This window comes from Onychostruthus taczanowskii, unplaced genomic scaffold, assembly GCF_017590055.1.
Source record: "Onychostruthus taczanowskii isolate IOZ18803 unplaced genomic scaffold, ASM1759005v1 scaffold17, whole genome shotgun sequence".
NCBI lineage: Eukaryota > Metazoa > Chordata > Aves > Passeriformes > Passeridae > Onychostruthus > Onychostruthus taczanowskii.
This window is the reverse complement of record NW_024498906.1, coordinates 6,501,386-6,525,787: the sequence shown is the minus strand read 5'-3', so window position 1 is coordinate 6,525,787 and position 24,402 is coordinate 6,501,386. Positions and strand designations below refer to the sequence as shown.

Genomic DNA, 24,402 nt, shown 5'->3' with positions numbered 1-24,402 from the left:
TGATGTCACAACAGAGAAAATCTGGATCAGAATTTTGTGTTCATTCTGCAGCCCATTTCTTCCCACAGCTTGAGAAGAGGAAAGTCAAGAGCAACCTTGTAAACTTCCTCTAGCAAAGGCAGCCTAATCACAGTTATTCTGGTTCATGAACTTACAGACCCAGAGAGGGAAAAAATGTTGTCAGGAATATGGTTTTGATTTGATGTTTTTTGGGCAAGGAGTTCTCATTGTAAATTCCTGTGAAGGCCTGTAGGCATTGATGACACTTTTTATAACATCACTGTTTCCACTTGTGATAGATTCCAGTCACAGGCACCAGAAACCACTCAGAGGAAATAGTACTTGTGATTTTAATGTTAAATCTGGATACGTGAATGTGTAACACAGCAGATTTTATTTTTTTTCAGTCATTTGTGCATCATAAGTTATGATGCTGAAGGTGCTTGGAGCACTTCTGGGAGGAAAAGTACTGAAAGGTTCCATTAGTCTGAGAGCTTCAGAACACTAGATGGTTGTGAGATGTTAAATTGTATTGAGTATTTTGTATTGGCAACAAAATTAAACAAAAGTTTTTTGGATGCATTCAAGATGATTTCAGAAAGCCTGGGAAATAAATGTCTCCTGTGGTATTTTGTTTTGTTGTAGTGTTGTTTGTGGTTTTTTTCTCCCTCTAGAATTTTGTCAGAAAATTCTGATCGTTACTAGAAATAACTTCCCTTCTTAATTCAGGACTACAACTTCTCTTTTTTTCTTTTCCAGAGAGCAAAGGAGGAAGCCCTGCAGAAAGAAGTGAAAGTGAAGCTTATTACAGATTCCGTGAATAACTTTATAGCAAAGGCTCCACCTGCAGCTCATGAGGCTTTGAAAAAGGAGCTTGATGTTCTAATTACCAGCTACCAGCAGCTCTGCAGCAGGCTGAATGGAAAGTGGAAGACTTTGGAGGTTTGATGTCTTGTCAGTCTTGTATTTATAGCCCTTCTAGCTGCAAGAAGTGAGGTGGAGAGCACAGTTTTATTGTCATATAGGATTGTGGGTAGCCCAAGGCTATCCTCGCTTTAGGAACCATATACCAAATGCCCCATGTTATGAGCTACACAGAAAGTTATTTTGAGAATCATATCTGCTGGAGAGTTGTATTGCAAGAGAAGACTGAGACACAGCTCTTAGGTCATAGACAGCAATGTCTGTTCAAGGTTCTTATCCCTTCTGAGATCAAGCCAGGAATCTGGCTTTGTAGCAGCCCTATGATGTTCTCTGCATCAGCTCCTCTAGGCTTCTCTCTTCCATGGCTAAGGGTTTTGATTGAATGGCCTTGGAGCTGATCAGGTGGTATCATCCCAGCATGAGAACAGCACTTGCTCTGCTGGCAAACTGAATATTTCCCATGCATTTTGAGTTGACCCTGCCATTTTGGCCAACTCCATTGCAGATTCTTCCTGTGGGACTATTTTTATATTATACAGTAGTTACAATGAATCAGGCATCATTTTTTGTTGTTGATGTTGCAAGAGCTAAATTTTGTTGGTGAATAATTTGCAAGACCAAACCTCCTACAGGACAATAATGTACCAGAGTAAAATTTATCTTGTCTAAATTTCGCTGTGGAAAATTAAGTGTGTAGTCTAAACTGGCAATCTGTATTTACCCTGATCATTGATGTTGTGTTGTTGCTTGTTAATATCCCTCCATAACCCTCATTTGGTGTGAGCAAAGTTCAGTGAGATTAATTGCACTCTGGGAAGCTTGATCTGCTAAGAGTGTCATGCATTTTAACAACATTATTTTAACTTCTACTGACAAAAAAAAAGAACAAAAAAAGATTATTTATGGGGCATTTCAATATTTTGTTTGTGCATAAAGTGCCATTTTTATCTGCTTATTTAAGTATCTTCAGGCACTGTATAAATGAAACATTAGACAATAATTTAATTTCAGGAGAATATTTCATAACATTATGTTTAGTACTCTAGCACTTAAAAGGTCTATAAATTGCACTAAATGTGGTTTAGAATTAATTTCCATAGAGATTTTAGTCTGAGTTCTTAAAAGCTTATATTTTATGAACCTGTGATTTAACAATTAAAATATAGAATATATAAGGAATCTAAGTGCATTTTTATAATAGAGACATAAATTTCTAACATGGGTCTTTAAAAATTCTGCTCACTATTATATTTATATAAGAAAACTTTACAGAAAACATATAAACTGGATAACACATGAAAATGAAGATTCAAGTTGTGTTTTGCAAAAGAGTTCACTTTTTCATCTTATTTTCTGTGGTTTTGCTCTGTTTAATCAAAATGATGGTTTTCTTGTGTTATATTAATTTGGATCAGATGAGTGCTGGCAAATAAAATCGTATGGTCCCATAAGCTTCATATATCAACCATGTTACTTTGGGGAAGAGACATGAATGTTTTCAGTATTTTAATGAGTGAAGATTTTCTTTGAAATTTTCAACCTAAACAATCCTTTTCTTCATCAGGAGGTATGGGCATGTTGGCGTGAATTATTGTCGTATTTGGATGCAGAAAATAAATGGTTGAATGAGATTGAACTGAAACTCAAAGCAACGGAAAATGTCCAGGGAGGTGCAGAAGAGATTTCTGAATCTTTAGATGTAAGTGTTGACTTAAATAATAATCCAATAATTTGTGTTGATAAATTGTAAATTTCATGTCATTCGAAACAAACTATGAGCTAACATTACACATGAACAAGGGGCAGAATATTAAAAGTCCTAAGTTCTTACTAGAGTCAACAAATGAGGTTTTGCATTCAAATCCACCTAAATCAGACAATAATTAAATGTCATGTGCTGGGTGTCAAATACAGTTTTGGTAACGCTAAAATAAACATTCTTAAAAAACCAAAACCCTCACTTCAGCCAGTCAAAAAAAATGTTGAAGTCTTCAGAAAGGACAAGTTTTCATCATAACAGTGCAACTTTGTTTATTATTCTTTAATCTTTATTCACAGAACCTTTAAAATTAGTAGAAATTAAATTAATGTTCGTAGTGCATCAAATACAAAATACTGCATTGATAATCCATTTTGGCTGTTGAATTTCATCCATTTAGATACTCAAGCAGGTTTTTTATATTAAGGCACAAGTTGTCTCACTGAACTCATTAGGCATAGTCCACATCTTTAAAATTAAACATTAAATGTATTGCTATATGAAAAATCTTTCTTCTTCATAATACATAATACAGAACATTAGTTGTCAAGCTATGGAACATAATTATTTCATCTTTTTTCTCTTTTTCTCTACTTCTATTGTATATGAAATGTGAATTTTTTTTATTATATTTTAAGGCAAAATGGGATTGCTTTGTAGAACCTTTTTTACAGAAAGGAAAATAAACTACTTTTTTGACTTTTTTCAGTCTTTGGAACGTTTAATGAGACATCCAGAAGATAATCGCAACCAGATTCGGGAACTGGCTCAGACTTTGACAGATGGTGGCATCTTGGATGAATTGATCAATGAGAAACTTGAGAAGTTCAACAGTCGGTGGGAAGAACTTCAGCAGGAGGTACAGTTAATGAACGTCCCATTAAGTAGAGGACAGTCTAACACCATCTGAAAAATAAAAGAGTTATTTTGTTGGTGCAGTTCCCAAACAGGTCACAAACACAATTTTGCATTAGAAATGGTTTCATGGGTGTTATGGGCTAACTCCAGTAGGCAGCAAAGCACCACAAGACTCCACATCTCTTGGTACTTTGGTAGAGATTATAGAAAATGCAAAAGCAAGAAAACTCATAGATTGAGATTAGAATGATTTTATAAGTGAAAGAAGAAAGGGGTAAAAGCAAGTGATGCAGAAGAAATTACCTCCAGGAGACTAATGCTCAACCAGTCCCCATGCAATGACAATTTTGGAAACACTTTTCCCTACCTCTTTTTGTTGTTGAGCATGACCCTGTGTGGTGCTCAGTTCAGCTGTCCTGGTTGTATCCTTTTAAATCCCAGCCTGCTCTGTGGAAGGAGCAGAGTGAGAAGGAAAAGGCCTGGATACTGTGGAAGCCCTTCTCAGCAACGGCTGAAACATCCTTGCATTATCAGTGCTGTTTTGGCCACCAATACAAACCACTGAACCATACAGGCTGCTGTGAAGAAAATTAACTCTGTCCCAGCCAAAACCAGTAAAATGGGTAACTCCAAAATTTCAAAATTGGAATGACCTTTTAGTGGATTTAATCTTTAATTGCATATTTAAGATGTTTTCTCTGACAAAACTCTTAGCAAGAAGAAACCTATTTTAAAACTAATAATTAATAATATCTGTTATAGATTTTTTTTATTAAACACTAAATAAGTGTATTTGTATAAATGATAGTGTTAAAAAGACACTAAAATATAAAATGTGTAAGACAAAGAGAGCCAAATCTAGCAATATGCTATAAATATGAGGTAAATATCAGCTCAGTACTTTGGTGAAGCTCAGAAAGAATTATTAGAGAAAGACCAAGCAAAGGATGCAGACAGCCCCTTTATGACTGTAACCAGAACATGCATGAAGATAAGCTACAAATACTGTCAAAAATGACTCGGTTACAATGATATAAATGATGCACAAGTGCAGATTTTTGAAAGCAGCTGTATTAGAAGGATGACAATCTACCATGAAAATAAAAAAAAAAATTGCTTCTTTTGTGATGCTAGAAATATACTTGTTTTTGAAAACAGTGGAAGTAAAAACACCGCAATAAAAATTATAAGAGAGTCCTTGGCTGTTCTGAGAATAAACTTGAAGGATGGGAAGGGAAAGAGCCTGGTGGTACTTCTGGTGCAGTGCAGTCATTCACATAATTCTGTGTAGCTGGACAGTGCTTGAAAAGTAAATATAAATTTCTATATACCTTCTCTTTTTGTACCCCCTATTTTTGTTTTATCATCTCACTTCTGTTTGAAAGCAGATACACTCTCTGGAATTCTGCTTCTTGGTATTTGTTGCTTTTTTTACTGACTAGAAGAGTAGGAATATACAGTAGGCTTCCAAGGTGTGAGAACCACACTTTCAAATAGTCTTTTTGAATGACAGTTGAATACTTTTCAGTCATCCCTCACAGATATTAAATCAAAATTCATAAAAGCTGCAGAGATTTAGTGTCAAAAGCACATAATGAAGACATTGTGTGAAATTCTGGAAATAATTTGGATGAATATATAGGCAAAATATATTAGAAATGTATTCAATGCTCTCCAATTTCTTTCAAAGACAGAAAAAAAATTGGGGTGGAGGTCTTCTTTAAAAGCTTCTCTGAAAGCTTGATGAGATCTTAAGTAGTTAAATACTAATGGTGTGATCTTAATCTGAAGTGGAAAAACATGCTTTTTTTCATAGATTCCTGATACTGAATTTTCTGTGCTGTTTGTGTAGTCTCTTGAAATTCAAGCAGCATTCACCTTGTACAAAAATATGTTGCAGGCACATAACAGAAATCAGCTCATGCTCAAGGTCACTTCTTCAGACAGGCTAATTGGCAGTCCTAAAGTGGTGAAGTCACTTGTTTTTATTTGAATAATTTTGCGGGTAATTACCAAGAGACGAAGCTCATAGGGGCAGAAACTGATATGTGAAATATTTATTCACTACTAATAGAGCAACCAAACCAACCCACTTCTATATGAATGATGCTGCAAGACAATACAGCTTTGCTACTGAGATGGAAATTCATTTTTAAAGGCAGATAATGGCTTTATGTTTGTGTACCTTATCTTCTTTAGTTAACAGAGAGTGAGTGTGTTTAGTTTGCTTTTCAACATTTGGGGCTGACTGATAGCAAGGTATACCCTGTCCTTACATTTCAAGGACTGATTCATTTACAACTCTATGTATGGGATTTAAGAAACACTGAAGAATTTGAAGCTAATATTGCAAGCTTAAAGTGACTCAATTAAAGTGATATCAATGCTTAAAGTGATTTGCATCACTTGTAAAGTGATGATTTCTGAAGCTTGTCCAGCAAGCTTCAGAAATGTCAATCAGACTACTCTTGCAAAAAACTGTACAAAACATTATTGTTCACATGGGCTTTACACTAGACTCAATTATTATTATTGGCTCCTGTCTCTTAATTCATTTTAGGACTCCCATGAAGATTACCTTTGGTTTCTTTCAAAGAGCATACATTCATCATTTGACATAATTTTTCTGTTTTGCTGTCCTCTCCAGAGAAGAAAGAATATTTCATACCCCCTGTCCACATAATTGCTTTGAAGGCTGCTAAGAGGGCTGCTTTTATAAGTTCTGAGGCATTATCTGCTGGCAGCGATAACCTAAAGAGATAGAAAAGTTCTTCTTTGGTATAGTTTGCTGTTTTGGAATTCAGTTGATCAAAGTTGAATATCACTTAATGGCTGGGAGGTCAAATATTTGTAGACATTTACTTGATAAGCACACTGGGTAATACTCCTAGAATTTGCAGAAAATTTAGTTCTAGGTTGGAGGGTATTAAAAATTCGTGGGTCCAAAAATAATGTTTTGAATTAAAAAAAAAAAAAAGTGTTTCTAATTAAAGTCTAAGCAAAAACATTAATCCACTCTGAGATTAAGTGGCAATTAACGTGTTTGGAGTTTGATGTGAGAGGTACAGAGAAGTTGTGATATGTCTCAGTCACAATCATTATATGACCAAGAGTCAGGCTAAATTTTAAAATAATTTAAACAAGTTAGGAAGGAAATTTAAATTTTCCTAACTTTTGAACTTTTCCTATGGCAACATTTCTCAATAACACAAGAGTATAACTGAGACATCAAAAAAACCCGCAACATGCTAAGATTTCTGCTTTTCTTAACAGACCATTTTCTGTGAGTTGCAACTTATAAGATAATTAATGAATTTATTTCTGCTTTTTAAGTAAATGTACCCTGTAGTAAATGTGCTATAATTTTCAAAAGATTTTGTTCTGTTATTTTTCAACTACTGAGCCCCTATTGAGTACTGCCTCAACATTATTTGGTTTTAACCTTAAAACTCTAACCAATGTCTTAGTAAATGCATATGTGACTGATGACATTTAATAGATGAAATGTATTATTTAAGCAAAAAGTGGTAATATCTATAAATATAACATTATAAAATTCAACATCAAAGAATTAACTATGGTCCTTTCCCTTTATACTGAATTTTATGTGGATAATATGCAATGTTGCTATTTCCTGCATTTACCATTGACCTTTGGTAAACTGTAAACAGGTTTAAGCAGGATATAATATCATAAAAAGTGTTATGTTTATCATCAAAGCACTAAAAATCTATAAAAACCCTCTAGAGACTTAAAATTATTCCATAATTTTTTTCATTTCTCTTTCATTCTGATTGTGCCTAACAGCAGAATTTTTTTTCTTTGAATTAGTTTTCCTTGACAGCTGTCAACATTTTGCTAGCTCAGAAATAATTAAACTGTTGTTTATTTTCCTGAGATTTTCTATTTAGCAGATAACTGTCAGCCACTTCTCTTTAGAGCCCAAAGCCTTCAGCTTTATTGACTATGATCTGATAGCAAAGCTGGAGCTTCTTATTATGTTCTCAGACCCATTTACACACTACAGTGTTAAGCTATTTAATTTTTTTTCCACAATGGAATAGAAAACCCATAATATTTCAGGAAACAAATAAACAGGTGAACCACCCAGAACATCATAAATTAAAATATTTTTATATCATAAATATTTAAAATTTCAGCTCTGAACTCTCGCATGTCTTAAAAAAAATAGGCCTATGTAGTTTTTCACACAGACAGATGTCAGTTGGAAGGACAAATTTGAAACTCAGCTCCACAGATGTAAGTGTATAGAAGGACTACTCCTTTTTGTAAAGCCTTCTAATGCTTCTGCCCACCAACAACTCTTTTCTACGGAAAGAGAAGAAGGTGTCTTGTCAATATTGTGGTATTCCCCTTGATTGAATTTATTCAGTATTCCACAATGCCAGTGGTAGTGCCAGGGACCTACTTAGTGAAAAAGATTAGATCTTTGAATCAACTGTTGTGTACTGGAGAAATATGTTACATTACAGGTGTATCATACCTTTTATAAGATTACCATACAGATTTTCAATCCATTTGTTGTGGGAATCCAGGAAGGTCAGGTATGAGCTTGACTTTAGATGAATACGTAAGGCAGGGTCAGTTTCCAGTAAGCAATACAGACAAAAAAATTATAGTAACATCCACTTATATCTGAGAAAATCACCACAATTCTCAAGGTACTATTTCCCAAAATTCAGTTGTGTGTCTCTTCTCCCCTTGCCAAAATAATTCCTCTCTTCTGCTGCTGCATTCATGTCTTGGTCTAACAACGTCCATTCATTCACTTAAACTGTTCACAGCTTTGGGAAAAGATGTACTTTATGCTCATTTGGAAGAGGCAAAATGTCACACAGGTTCTCAGGCTGTAATTGAATTCCCTCTGAGGACAGTGAAAGGGGAATTTTTTGTCTTTGTGTGTGTGTTGTGTGCACATAAACACATCACGAGCATGAATATATACTTATCTGACTTTATATTGCTTGAAATACGACTGTAAAAATTCAGTTAGGCTCAGGCGAGGATTGGTTTTATTTTTTTCTTAATTTATCTGCTATTTAATAATATTTGATCATATTTGATTTATTTGATAATATTTGGTCAATGAGTTAGGAATAATTTATTTTTTCCAGTTGTACTCTACAATAGGATTTCGATATACATAGTTTCTGATGATACCAGCACAAAGATGACAATTTTTCAATCACCACTTATTCTTTATAGGATTTTAAATCTTTGGGAATTTGCATGCATTCTGCTACTTCATTGCAAGAATGCACTCTGTTTCTCAGGCTGGCAGCAAATGTATCTGTACTTTAAAAAAATCCCTAATTCCAAATACTAGTTAGCATGGGACAGCATTTAACAGAGGTTCAAAGCTTTGGGTGTTGCTATAGAACTAGTTCATCAGGTAGGTATAACACCAAATTTGTGTCCAGTATCTCGAATTCTCCAGAAAGTGCAGATATTTTTTTGGATGACTGATAAGAATGGAACTTTATCAGAGTGTTATTTTAAGTGGTGAGCTTCTCTGCACATAGGGGCACTGCAGCCCTCAGGAGGAATGGATTCTGCTGTGTGATAGTCCTAACAGTGAACCACAGATCAGGAAAAGCAGGGAAGTTGTTCTGTGGTTCTTCCGTGCTTCCAGGAGGATGACCTTACCCATTAGTGCAGAAAGCTGCTTATCCTGTTTCTGATCTAATGTGTCAATGCACCCCTTAGTGACGCAGATGGATTGATAGAGAGTCTGTCCTGGCCAGGCTTACAAATCAGCAGCAAGGGGTGCCAAGGTAAATGGAAGTGCTCATTTTTAAACTCACTGCTTTGAACAGGCTGAGAAGGTTTTTATGTTAAAATCTCAAATCAGATGAAGATAAAAGTCATTTCAGTAGCAAGCCTTAATAATGCAACAGGGTAGTGATACCTTGGTGGTTTGGGTGCTTCCATTAACACTGACAGCATGAGTCTGATATGCAAAGCTGCTCAGTTCTAGAGAAGGTTCCTGGAACTTGCAGTGATACAAGATTATCTGATCAGTTGTTTTGAAATAGCACAAAGCAGCTTACAAAAGCAAATATAGAAAATACTGGTTGGGTTCCTATCCTTTAACTAAGTAAAACTGCTAGCAAGAGTGCTCAAAAGAAATCATCTTCATTTGTTATAGGTGGAGCTCTGTGAGAATCTGAGCTTTGTGAAGAAGGTGCAGATATATCAAATATTCTCACTGAATTGCTGAGAGATGTTTTTGTTCAAGGCAAGAATTTTGTAATGGGTATGAAACCAAATTAAAATATAGCTGGCTTACCAGAGAGAAAAAGTGTGATTTGACTTGAAAATGGCAGGATATCTAGAAAAGTTATTTTAAAGGGTGCCTGCTTTCACCTATGATTCGTGTCAAATTAAGTTAGTCACCTTATTCTATGGGCAGCAATATGGCTGAACTTGTACACAGAAAAACTGTGCTGTATTTGAAGTTGTTGGTAATTATTGTGTGCTTTGTATCAAGCAGAAACTCTGCTAGGCAGTAGATGGGGTCCAAATGAAATATGAGTCTGTGGGTAGACACAATGACAGATGGAAGAATGTACCAGTTTATTTATTACCCAATGAATACCTTATTAAAATGTTGCAAATGCTATTTAAAGTTGACTCATTTATGTGAAGTGTTTAATATATGTGTGTTCTAAGGACAGCTTGGATGGAGAATTTATTGTCCTGATTTGTTAAACCATAAACTGAGCTCCTTTGAAAGGAAAACATCCTTCTCCAAAAAAAGGATTGTGTAAAAAACCATGGTGGCACTGCTGGTGGAGTAAAAGCAAGATTCACCTTCTCAGTTTTTTTTTCCACAGGAGGAAGAAAGTAGGCATTGCCTCTTCCAAACAGCTATTTATGCTTCATATAAGAAAAATCCAGCTCAACAGAGTCTTTATCCCTCTCACTTACTGAGGTGGATTACTTTGGATAGGATTGTGATGACAGTAACCCTATTCTCAGTAAACAAAGTCTCTTGAATTATATAACAAGATCAGGAGGACCTCTCTTCCTCAGAAAGACAGCACTGTCAGGATGGTTTGCTTGTGCAGCTTTGCCATCTTGCACTCTGAATAGAAATCCTCAGTTTACACTTCGGGTTTTTTTGGAGATCCTGTGCTTTTTAGAACTTGGCTGTGCAATCTGAGTGTTGTTTGTTTCTTAAGGAGAAAACTGAATGGGTGGCAAAAAGATGCGCAATTTATCCTACAAAAAGGTGGATGGGCACAAGTCAGGAATCCTGTGTCTGACTCTTTGCCTGAATTTTTTTTGGGGAAAAAAAAAAGTGTGGAAAAAAATGTATTATATGCATTATTACTTTGAATGCTAATAACATTGTCATTGTTTCTAGGCCGTGAGAAGACAGAAAAGTCTTGAGCAGAGTATTCAATCTGCACAGGAGACTGACAAAACCCTGCGCTTGATCCAAGAGTCTCTGGCTGTTATTGACAAACAGCTAACAGCCTACACTGCAGACAGAGTGGATGCAGCACAGGTCCCTCAGGAAGCACAGGTAAGTTACACACAGGTTGAGCTTACGTGTTTACTAGTTTTCTTAATTAACCAAAGAGTGTTGGTTGTCCCTCAGCCTCTCATTAAGGAGGATTTGCAACATGATCAGCGTGAAAGTGCAAGCAAATTTTGTGTAGGATTACTCTGAGAAGTTTAAGCTACTCATAGAAAAGTCATATTTTCCTTCTGATTTATATTATATACCAGTGCAGAAGATGTAAAGGACCATAAATGTCATGGAAGACTATGCAGTAATTTCAAAAAGGCAAGGATAAACAATGTGGTTCTTTAAAATCTAGCTTCCATCCTAGGAAAGGATGGAAGGAAACTCATCATCTTCACTACTCTTAGATGACTCTTTTACAAAGGTGATTATGTGTTTTATTATTAAATTATTGAAACATAGACAACATTGTTAATTATTTCATATTTTCATAATGTGCACATCAAGGTGCTTATATTTAAATTTTTACAGCTCACGTAAGTTCAATGGAAAGAGCTTTTCCCAATCTTTACACATGGTTTATTTGGCCTTTGGAATAAAAATGTACATCTAATTATAATTTTTGCTCTTTCTTTCTTTCTTTCTTTCTTTCTTTCTTTCTTTCTTTCTTTCTTTCTTTCTTCTGTAAGGTCTGCTTTATTGCAGCATTAAGAGGGTAAGAATATGAATGAAATAAAACCAAACATCTCTGCAATAAAACTATCAACACTCTACAATATTATATACCTCAATATCTCTGTTAATTCCATCTAAATTTAGGCAGTCAGATTAAAGTAAACAGGGGGAAAAAGCTACAGGGAAGTTGAAAAAGAGTGCTTGTATAATGATATTAGAAGAGATATTCAATAATGGGTTTCTTAGCATGCCTGTAGAGTTCTAAATAATTCTAAAAAATAATAATTGTGTGTAGAGTACTTTAGATGATCTTAAATATATTCAGAGCTGAATAAATGCAGCCCTGATAATAATTTTTAAATGTTACTCTGTCTTTTGAATGTAGATAGGTGTACCTTCCAGTTGCTTTTTGTGTGTGTGTGTGTTTGGAGGTACATGCAGATATTTATATGTATATTGGGACTATAAATGCTATATTTAGAAAATAGGATCACATCTGGATTCAGTCTTATTTTGAAAATAATTTTTATCCTACTTTCTTTTCTTCTAATTTATATCAGTATAATATCAGATTTAGAAAAACTTGCTTCAGTTTAAATCCTAAACAATGTTAGCTGTCTGTTGACTCTCTTGAATTAATTTTCTTCTTCCTAGAAATAGGAATGATGTAAGTAATTTTTATATTGAGATAAAAATTAGCATTTTTAAAGATGTATCACTTTAATTTCTCATCTTGTAATTATATGAAGTGAATACACGAGAAAAAACATTGTATGAAAATGTCCTTTTTTTCGTCATGTGTTTGGACCCTTACATGTTTCAGATGTCCCATGGATCCATCTGATTTATGTGCATTTTCAGGTACCATATTGGGAATTTCTAGAGACTGGGTAAAAGGAAGTAGTTCAGAACTTCAAAAACTGAAACAGCACAAAACCCAATCAGCCTTCATTAGCACACTTTCATAAGAAGATTTCAGCTCAGTGCCTTTGTAGAACTTGTTTTTTTTCTGGAGATTTTATTGTCTAATGTCAAGTTCACCTGATTGTATTATATCCACTGTGGGAAAACCAGCATAGAGGCTGCTGAGTTTTCCCTTTCATGTTTTCATTTTATGGTGCCAGTGAGACCTAATGAAAAAAAACTTCATTAACAACTGAACAGGTCTAAAGCAAATATTTAAGTTCTCTGAAGTTCGGTTGTGAATCTCTCTAAAATCCTTAGAGGGAAAGGGAATAAACAATCATTTTTATGTGGGTAGATAGACTGAGCCATTCCTCCAGCAAAGAGCCACCCCAGCCAGTGGCAGAACAGGCACATCCTGAATGGCCAGGTCTCCTGTGGAGCTCTGCTGGCACCATTCTTTTGTGGAGCTGAAAACAGTTCATTCATGTGAGGTACCTACAACAGTGTCTGCACAGCTGGAATGGGAATCTTCCAGTCAGTGATGTTGCTTTCTGGGCAGGGATCAGTTTATCTATGCTGAGGGATTTAGCAACCCATTCAGCAACGTGTGCTGCATTTCTAAAAGAAAACGTGGGGGAATTTATAATCAGAAAGTGGCTGAGCTTGGGAGTTCTGTGTGTTTGCTTCAAAAATTTCAAATCCATTTAAAGCATTCATAGGAGGAATAATCTTTGTTGCAGCTGATCAGAAGTTAATCTGAGGGGGAAAGAAATTACATTTAGCTCCTCTTTTTAAGCAAAATGATCAGTTTAGTTTATTCAGAAACTTGACAGAAAGAAAGGGGAGTTCAATGTGTGCTGTTCTTAGGATCACTTTTTGAATCTAAATTCTGTGTGCTTCTTACTCCACCATGTGGCGCTGAGACTTTAATGCTAGAAAGCCAATGTTACCCAAATTATTTCAAGTACAACTAAAGATCATGTTTTCAGACAAAAAAACTAGCAGCAGCCACACAGATCAATTACAGATAATCACAGATAGGTTCCTCAAGGCCCAGTTATGACAAAAACTTAAGTGAAGTAAATTCTAGAGCAATATTCCAAAAAGAAAGATTATTTGTATGCTTGATCTCATGATCCCAGTGGAAGAATTTTTAATATTTCTTAACTTACCAAAAAAATTACAGGGAATGAAGTCATCATCACAAGAATTTGCAGTTGGTGGCTTTTTTAAAAGTATCCTTTAACTGACAAGAGAAAAATCTGTACCGAAAATATTACATTTGTATGACAGATTATTTTTCAAATAATTATTTGTAGCTTTGTTATTCAATGAATTTTGATGAAGAGAGAATTTCTACTTTGTATTTCTGCTCAGTCTGAGTGACTACCTGAATATTTTACATTATGGGAAAGAAAATTGACTTATTTAATTTCTCACCTGCATATGAAAAATCACTTTGTCTGTTGTTCTCCCCAGTCAAACTATATAAGGTGTGGTGTGGAGAATAACTTTAATACTGTGTTTCTGAAAAGTACAAAAATTATCTACCTTTGCAATAAAATCCTTGGATAATTTCAGTTCTGTAGAGTTAAGCACTACATGCCTGGCTGTTTTCTAAGCGAAGGTACTGGTTTTATAATATCTTTGTGCTTTCTTGAACACCCAAGTTAATGTGATGATACAATGGCAGAATGGTTCAGCTGTTCAAGAGGTTACTTGACAAGATGATGCTGTGCTTCATTGCCTTGAGACTAATATTTTGGGACAAAGAACTCACAGTTGTCTATTTAGGAAAGTGTTGAAGTTACCTACACTTTCCTCGGCTGGAAATTGTGAGGATTGTTTTGTTCAGCCATGTGTGGATCAGTGGTCAGAGGGAAGAGCTGATAAGTTTTATTCAAAAGCTTACATTTTGTTATATATTAAGTTTGAATATCTATGCAGATTTCTGTACTATGCAGGTTTTCACCCTCTACACATCTCCATAGTATCTGAACACTGTTTTAACTGCATTTGTCATGGCCAACTTGCTCAGTATTGCCTTGTCAGTCATGGTTCTACCCTATTTTACCTTTATTTTCTCATTTGGACTCTCCAATTAATATTTCTTGAAAGTTAGTGTCCATACCAAAGCATACAGTTTGAGTTAAGAATTACCTATATGTCATTTGTGCTGTAAAATAATCTTCTATGTGTGTTATATGCTTTCATATATATATATGAATAAAAGTTTTGCAAATTTCCTGAAAGATTTCCAGTGATGGCAAAGGAGAATCTCTAACCTGTAGGACACAATAATTTATGCACAGTAGTATTGCTTTGTTACACACAGTACATTGTATTCTGATGTACTAGAAATTAAATAAAGGCAAGTTTTGCTCTTTATTAAAGAAATAGAAAAGAAATAGGAACCACTGAAAAAAAGAAGAGATGGGGATAATACAAGAAAAAGTAGTGTTTTCTTATGGATGTGTCAGAAGAGACACAAAAGTCAAAGTGGTCATTTAAAAATTGAATGATAATAGACATCACAGGCAAGTGTTATAAATTCTTTTATATCTGTTCATGACTGATTTAATTTTTCTGCCTGTGAGCAGTAGTAACAAATAAAAATAAAAAAGAAAAAAAGGTTTTCCTTGTTACAAGCCTTACTAACTTTTCTTTTAATCTTTCCTCTAATGTGTTTGTTGTCTCCAATTGCACATTTTGATGTCAGAGAAGATGGCACTTCATCTCTCTCCTGCAGATCAATTTAAAATAGTAAGATAGAACAACCTCTCTGCAATGTCCCATAATGCCTAATTGCTTAAACACTACTCTTATCTGTGCTGTGTTGTTCTGACCTATTCAGATAAGAACTGTTCAATTATGTGCTTTTCAGAGGGACTCTGGGGTTGAACAAAGTAAATTGGAATATGCAACCAAAAACCAGTTCGTTGATGAGGTGGGGAAGCAAACTGTTGAAATACTTGGTTTTATATAGTGTATTTTTTAGCATTCAGACTCACTTCTTTCATATGCAGTTCTAACATCCAAGACATGAAAAAATTATTTGGCTTCAGGTATTAACTAAATTGCCACCTGTTTCGTTCATGTGCAGCACAAAAATGGAAGATAATCCTGTTACAATTCAAACACACTTCAGGGGGAAACTTTAAACTTAGACAAGGACAAAATAAATGCTCAACAACTAAATAAACCTTCTCTTCTTGATGGAATAATTCTTTTAATTGACCTTTTTTTGTTCTCTCAAAAAGTAAATATCATGTTTTAAAAATTTATATTACTTGCTTCAGATGTTCCTGGCCATTCATTAAATTGCCCTGTGAAGGAGAACTCAAAATATGAAAAATCAAAAATATGTAATGATGATAATTTTCAAAGAAAAAAATCATCTACATATGGGGCTTTCTGCTAGTCATTTTGCTTTTTCAAATACTTTGCTTTAGAAAAATATTTTAATTCTCCAAATAGTATTGAATAATTTAGAGTCATATATATATTCTTGCAACTAAACTTAGTAAAGACTGATTGGTTTCATGTATCTTTCTTTTTCTCTTAAAATTTACTTTAATATATATTCAATATAACTTGTGAAAACACGCTTTCAGTTAAATGTTGAAGAACATAAGAAATTGTAATGGTATACAAGTCATTATAACTATGTAATAGCCATATAAAGTAGGCAGCATATGGTGTACACAGCTTTGTACTTAATAACCTATGAAAATGTGATTAAAAATACATGTATATTAATTTTTACTATTAAAGTTACTGTAATGTTGGATAAATTTATGAGCATATATTTTAAATTATAGCTGGTCTTCAGGGCATCTGAAAAATGCTATATGCCATTAAAAAAAAATAAATTAAAAATCTCTTTTTAATGCAGGAGTAATGGCATGAAATGCATCTCATGATGGGAACATAGCTTTGTGTCCTTATTTCATAGAGTAATTCTTTTCAGTGATGCTGTCTAGCAGTTCTGCTAATAACATTTTTTTATTTCCTAACAATTTAAATATAATTATATGTGAATCTTCCTGAAGTATGTTGCATCAATATATTTTCTGTGTATTCTTTTCCATTACATTCCATTAGCCGACATTGCTTAAGTTAATTTTGTCTTGTAAGGTTGATTAATGGTGAACTAAAAAAAGCTATTTTTCTTTGGATCACACTCTGATTTTGCAGACAGATATAACAAGCAATACGTGTTAGAAAAGACATGAAGTTAGTATAATAATGAACTGCATTGTGCATTTAGCTACAGAAGACTGTTATTGAACATAGATTCTAGTCAGTAGTATGCCAAAAATTGTGTACTGCTGTAGATATAGCACAGCTCTCTAAGATGAAGGTGGTGTTATATTTGCAGGATACTTCAATCAGTTTTCTCTCAGCTTGCCTGGTGATACTCTGAAAATGAAAAGAATTAAGAATAGTGAAGCAAATAACTTCCAATTTTTTTTCCTATAATTAATTTTTAATACTCTTACCAATGAAAACTGTTGTTTTCCTACAGAAAAAAATAAATCCACATTTAGTACCTTAGCCATCTTTGTCACCCTCTGCTGGAGCTGCTCCAGGAGCTTGGTATTTCTCTTGCCCTGAGAAGGCCAGAGCTGGACACGGCACTGCAGACAGGGGACTGAGCAGAGGAGCAGAGTCACCTCCCTCGTTCTCTACAGACTGGTACTGCTGCTCAACGTGCTTCAAAATCAACTGGTCCAAACAATTTGAACAGCATACAATTTTCCCTCAAACATTGCTGATTGCTGTCTGTGTTTTCCAACAGAAAATACAATCTGAGTTAACAAGCCACGAGATTAGTTTGGAAGAAATGAAGAAACGAAACCGGGGTAAAGATGCTGCCAAAAGAGTGCTTTCCCAAATCGATGTGGCACAGGTAGGCAATTTTTATTTCCACAATTTTTCCTTCAGTCATTCAAATTAGTATGAGTGGTAGTATTAATCCGCCATGAAGTGTTCTCAAGGTATCTCTTCTGCTTTAGCTGGTCCTTTCTAGCCAGAAAATCAGAGTGGATAAAGCATACCATCCATATCTTCTTCCTGCTCATTTTTTTTTGTTCCAGCAGTGAAAAATGCACATTTTTACCCATTAATGACAGTTCTAATGACGGTTCTTAACTATTTTTCTGGTTTATTTTTTGTTCTTGTTTTGTTGGCTTTTGGTTGTAGGTGGCAAAACAAATTTTCATAATTAATTACAAAGACAATTTAATTATTGGCATTTTTTGATTCATCCCTGTCAAGTATTTCTAGGCATCTCAGTGTGGGTTTTAATTTTTATTATGGATACCATTAATTGCTTTTTAGCAGTTAATTATTTGAAATTAACAAATTTACTTTTTTTAAATTATTCATTCTATATACAGGACTAGATTTCTTTGTTGAGAATATTTATGTTTCCTAATTTTTCAGCCTTTCTTCATAGTAACACACCTTCTGATGGTCTCCATGGCAGCTGTGAAGTTGCCCATATTTCATCAGTGAAATGCAGGCATCAGATGGCTGTGTAAACAAATGTCTGTGAATTCAACAACATGCAAGAGAGCACAACCCTTTCTGGGTGCCTTTTTTATTAGCCCACCTCTGTGCAGGCATTTTTTTTCTTTGTAAAGTTTTTCTAGTTGATTATGTCCACCAGTTTGAGTTTTGAAAAAATGGTGGAGGTCATCTTGAGACACTGAGTCGCTATTAGATAAAATATAAACAAAAAAAGTGGTAATTTACATGCATAATGGAAATATCAACTACCAGCAGGTGGAAGCTGAGCCCTCTGTTACATATATTTATGACTATATTTGATTTTAGGGCACTGAACTCTCTTGACTCCCTTGCTATCATAAGGAAGGATGCTACCTTTAGTGATAAAACACATTTAATGAAACCAGTCTTCACTTACTATTTTCTGAATAGCATCCTCACTTATAAATAATTTCCTCCTTTTTTTACACTAAGTAATATTTCTAATTTGACATATTCTATTATTCAATTACTCAGACATAAAGTAAACAACTATTAAAATAAATAAATGCATTGAGATTTTGAAGGAACTGGTAACTGCAGCCAAATTTATCCTGGCTTTTTAGATTATTGCGGGCTGAGCTGAGTTCTGATTTTTAAATTTAAGGGGAAAAGTATGATGAGGAAAAAAAACATCTATTTCTGCCATAGTGATATAGTGCCTAGTTAGTCCTAACAGGCTGAGAATTGCTACATGAATATAAAAGCTTTTCTAATTAATGGTTGTTTTTTGAAATTCAGTACTGAATGCTTTTCTGGTCAACTTTTTGAATACATCCCCAATTGTCTCTTTTCTAGACTGACAATTATGTTAAAGCATACTGAGACTTTCAGATAAACATCTTTCATTTCCCTGTAATTCTTTATAAATTTTCTATTTTAAAAATGACTTTTTGAAACAAAGTGAGCAGAAATGAACACATTATCAGGTACAAAATGTCTTTATACATTACTTTTATGCTGTGACAGGTACAAAACATTTTTGTTTTCTTTATGTTCCAGATTTCTTCAAATATCCACTTTGCTTATTTTGCTGCTTTTGAACATTGAGATATTATTTTTAAACTGTTGGTGATAAAAATAAGTATATAATATAGCTGTTATTGTTATCTGTGAGAACTTAAATGAGAGTGCTAAAAGATAATTTAGATCCCACTTGTATATCAAGTTTCTTTTTCCTCCTGCAGATCCTCAGTACTTTTCAGTTCTTCACTGACTCTTCACAGATGGCCTTAGTTTTCTCTGCCATTAATATGGTCATTCTCTCTCTTTCTAAATAACTTTTTGTGTATTAACCAACACAAATGGAAACTGATACAGATGTGGCAATGCAAGATTCTCACAGGATCTGACCTTCATCAAATTGGAGAGAATTAAAAACTAATTACATACAAATTTAGTGTATGCAAACACACTGAAGAAAACTAAGGCCACTTATTCCTACCCTTGATCCCTTGATTCCTACCCTTGATTCAGTTGTCCACTTATTCATAGACAGAAAGACTTCCTTTCTTATCTCATTGGATCTGAATTTCATGAACAGTGTTTAAAGAGGAATGTTGTTGGAAGGAGCTGCTGGATATTTACACCTTTTTCTGTGGTATCCGAGGTTGTCTGCTGCTCATGATTTCTGCCTCCTTTTCAGAAATCTGATAGCTGTGGGAAGGGTTTTTACCAATGCCTATGTATAGACCAATTATATGCCTTGTTACAGTTTTTCCTCAAATCTGTATGGCACAGACCACACTGTAGTGGAATAAAGTGTCCAGGATTTGAAGATAAAAAAATCTGAAGTGTGTTTGCAGATGCTGAGTTCCTATTTAATTACTTAGCTGTTTCTTAATGACATTTATTCTTTTTTTTTGTTCCCAAAACAGCTGAAAAATGTATTCAATAATACTTCACTCTGTACTTCTATAGAGAAATTTGTTCTTTTTCAAGTAGATAATTAAAATTCCTTTTCTTTATTTTTAATTATTTCCCCTTCCCCTGAGCTAGGGATCATGTGAACAAGCAGTCTAATTAGTGCACAAAGACAGAAAATTGTGAAAATGGTGAAATTAGAGACCAAGCTTGTCACTGATTTTTTTTTTCTGCCTTCAAATTGCTTTCTTTTTACTCTAGGCTAGGCTTTTTTTAAATTGATATATAAATCAATTTTATTCTCTAAATTTTGGGGTTTGTGCTAGACCTACTTACTGCCTAGCCACATTTAAGTTTCTTTGAAGGACTAAAAGTGTCCTTCCTCATATCAAGAAGCAGCAACTGATAGAGTTGAAGAGCATTCACACTGCAGTGTGGATGGCTTATCCTCAAGTCATTAAATGTCTTCTCCCTGCACACCCAAACATTTTGCATATTGAAAAATAGAAACCTTCTCCCTTTCTTTATGTGTCTCTTTTGCCACAGGCTCTGCTGCATCCAGTGCCCTGGATGATGGAAGAATCTTTATCCTCCAGTGCAGACCCAAGATTCTCTGCCACTGGCATTTTCCCCAAACGTTTTATATTCTTTTAATAAGTAATTTCTGATTGACAATATAGTCTAAGTATTCTGCAACAGGACTAAGACTTGTCTTCAGCATTGATTTGGTTTCACACTTTCTACTTTCCCACTTTTCCTTTTCAGAAAAAGCTGCAGGATGTGTCCATGAAGTTTCGCCTGTTTCAGAAGCCAGCCAACTTTGAACAGCGCCTCCAAGAATGTAAAAGAATTCTAGATGAAGTGAAATTGCAGGTGCCCAAGCTGGAGATGAAGAGTGTTGAGCAGGAAGTAGTACAATCACAGCTGGACCATTGCATGGTAAATATTTAGGATGCTGACTTTCTATTGGCTTTATGCAGAGAAAGCTAAAAATTAGAGATTACTGTCCTTAATTCAGTTACACAAAAAAATCCAAAACCCAGACAACCAAACAAAAAGCCCAGAAAAAACAGCAAAACCCCCCTTCAGAACTCTAGACATGCACTTTCACTCTGTGAGAATACCAGTCAGGATCCCTTTCTAATTCCCAGTTCCTGTCCTGCAATTTAATTTATCTCCTATTATTGGCTCTATTTTCTGCAACATTCTACAGACATGGAACTCTGTGATATAACCAAAAGAGGTGTTATGGAACACAAGTCTATTTTAACCAGGAAACACAAAGCATGATGGAAAACCATAGATTAAAACTTCCATGAGATGGCATGCTATGGCTTTCTTTCAGTTCAAGAGCAAAAGAACACCTGAATATTTCCTAAAGAATATGAGGAAAATATGTACATATCTCCTTAATATCACTATAATCCTGCTCCCCTTTACACTTGAAGGGAAATAAAGCTAAACACTCTTTTTAATGACCATAAAAAGAAGGTTGTAACAGCAAGAAGATTGTAACAGCAAGAGTAGCTGATTTTTTTTTTTAGCTGTGTTTGGTTCATTTGTTGGGTTTTTTTGTGTTTTGTTTTTTTTTTCCCCTAGGGCAATGGCATACCGAAAGTTATCCCCTCCCAGCCTCTTTCAGATGTAAATGTAGAAAGAATTTAAATTTAAAAAATAAGCATAGGACAAGTCAATGTTATTGCTTTACATCTTTCATTTTTCGTAAATGAAATTGCTCTTAGATTCATATTCTTGTGAGAATGACATTCTTATTAGAATGATGTGGTACTTAGAAGCTCTGTACTGAATTAATATGTCTTCACTCAGCAGCTGGCTTTTACAGCCCTGATGTATTTTTTGGAAAACTAGTGATTTTAGAGCATCTTTAACTACAAGGATTCTCATAATGTTCCTTTTTTTTCAAAATCTAGTTGTAGTATATATTCAGAATTTAGACAAGGTGCATTGTACAACAGCTTCCTAATTTGTTGGTCAGTTTTCAGGAATGAAGAATTTATTATTATATTAAGCACCTAGAAAGGAGATAGACGGTATGCATACTACTCTAATAAAGTAGTAATTGTAAGTCCACCTCATTTTGTTACTAAATTTTTTAGAGTATGACACTTACTAAATGTAGGAGTAATCCTCTATCCTTCCAGTCTCTATTTTTATCAATATGAAAAAAATGACAGATTTTAAAAACTAGTGGGTATTTGTAGTTCAAATACGTCCAACATTCTGTATGAGTTGACAGAAGATATCTGTTGTTTTAAATACTGAATTATCTATGTTTTAAAATTACCTCTATCACAGCCTAAAACAATTAATAATGATGTGTACTTTCTCATGTATAACATTTCTAACAGTGAAATTAGTTTAGTTAATTAGGTTTTAGTGGCATGTCCTTGAGGTCACTGTTTGTAAAGATGGACTGTTGTGGATTTGTTCATTTGGATTCTGAATGCTTCCAATGTTCTCTTCTAGTTTTCATATTTTAATGGTGATGTTTCACTTTCATATTATATTTGATTAGAAATTATATAAAAACCTGAGTGAGGTAAAGTCTGAAGTGGAAACAGTGATAAAAACTGGGAGGCAGATTGTTCAGAAGCAGCAGACTGAGAACCCAAAGGAACTGGATGAAAGGCTTACAGCTTTGAAGCTGCAATATAATGAATTGGGTGCAAAGGTAAGTTCTGTGTTTTTAATATAAAACCATGTACTGGCAAAGTGAAAAGTAACCTCAGAGTGATAAGTAAATGGGATTTTTTACTGGATTTTCCTTTCAAGGTTCTTCCAGTGGGAGAGAAGGAGTGGAAGCAAAGGCAATCACCAGCATGGCTATTCAGTTGCCCTGAAGAAAAAATCAACCACTTAGAAAAATAGAAAATTCCTTTATTTAAATTCAAAATTTTGTTTTCTTAATATTGTATTTTTTTCCTGCTAGTTCATTGGTTTTTAGAGTTCAGATGGGGGATGTTATTTCATTCTGATGCCTCAAAGAATTGCTTCAGATTAGGAAGATCTAAGTTAGATCAAGTTGACTTAGATCAAGTTTTTCTTATAGGCCTGCTTCATAAAAGAGAAAAATCTACATTTTAAAGTGCTACTGCCTCTGACTGTATAGATCTTAAAGTATATAATTTCCATTTATTGCTGTTCAAAAATCTGTTGAGCAAAAAACTCTTGCCACTGGAGCTTTCCTCAAGGGGCAGTTGTGCAATAGCTAAACAGAGAAGGATGGACAGGCTCCTAACCAATATTAACTAGAGTCAGAAGAGACGTGGCATTGTCCTAAAGAGGACTTCATTTAAATAATTCAGTTAGCATATATCCTTCATTATTCTGTTTTGTTTCTCTTGCCCTCATTAGAACTATTCAAGGAACTTCTGAAAACTATAGGATGAGAGTGAATTTGGTGCTGTGACTGGATGAATGAAAATTGTGAAAGCTAGATAATACCTGTCTGTTTATTTCTAAAATTTATGCAGTTGAAAAACACAAAACAGGACATGAAACAAATTCTTAATTTTGAAAGATATAAATTATTCAAATCATAAATTATTAATAGCTAGGAAAATAAGCCCATGGTAATACTGAGTGCCAATATGTGGTTTAAACAGATATTGAGACTCAAACCCTGGTGACTACAGTATGATAAAACAGTAAGAGTTATGTTACTTCTGACAGAAATAATACTCATTAGGGAATCTGAATTTAAACAGTTCTCTCATTCTAGAAAATAAAGATATTGAGAGACATCAGTCTTTTGAATGTCAGGAAAACTGGAGTCTGCTTCTGTAGGTGTGAATAGCTGTCATTTGGGGTTGGGTAATATGTTTGAGCTCTCCATTATTTTAGAAATAGCTGTGGCATTTATTCCTGCATTATGTTTAACTTAATAGCAAACAGGTGCTATTATTGTAGGAAACCTCTCTTATCTAATGAAGGCATAAAAATGTACCATTAGGGAGCCATTAGTGACTTGAAGTGAGCCATATTGCAAATTGATGTGTCTCAAAAATTTGCAGTGCTGGGCTTAGCTCTGCTGCCCTATGTGGAATTTCTCACATTTAATTTTACTCAGCATGGTAATTAACAGTTTAAGAGAAAGTCACAGAAGCCCAGATGTATAGAGATAAAGGAATTGAATAGCCATTATCATCACTAATTGATTGCATTGAGAAAAAGACTTTTTAAGAGAAAACTACCAATAGTTATAACGAATAGTAAATCTCAGGACTGAAATTTGTGGTCTGAGGGAAAAACACATCTTCAAGCACAGGTTCACTTGTGTGATTTTGTAGGTAGTGTTTCAAGAGCCCCCTCATAAATAAAGTAACTCAAGATCACATTTTCTGACACG

At 34.4% G+C, this 24,402-nt stretch overlaps 1 protein-coding gene across 7 annotated transcripts in view; it reads left to right on the top strand.

Annotated features, from left to right (window-relative positions):
- Nucleotides 1–24,402, top strand: part of DMD (dystrophin) — a 1,147,932-nt gene that overhangs the window by 515,101 nt on the left and 608,429 nt on the right. For all 7 annotated transcript variants that reach the window (XM_041399749.1, XM_041399747.1, XM_041399750.1 and 4 more), the window contains 7 exons: nucleotides 760–942; nucleotides 2,489–2,623; nucleotides 3,393–3,542; nucleotides 10,932–11,093; nucleotides 17,419–17,529; nucleotides 20,799–20,972; nucleotides 22,570–22,725. In XM_041399749.1, the coding sequence (XP_041255683.1) occupies nucleotides 760–942; nucleotides 2,489–2,623; nucleotides 3,393–3,542; nucleotides 10,932–11,093; nucleotides 17,419–17,529; nucleotides 20,799–20,972; nucleotides 22,570–22,725 (1,071 nt within the window). The remainder of the gene's footprint in view (nucleotides 1–759; nucleotides 943–2,488; nucleotides 2,624–3,392; nucleotides 3,543–10,931; nucleotides 11,094–17,418; nucleotides 17,530–20,798; nucleotides 20,973–22,569; nucleotides 22,726–24,402) is intronic.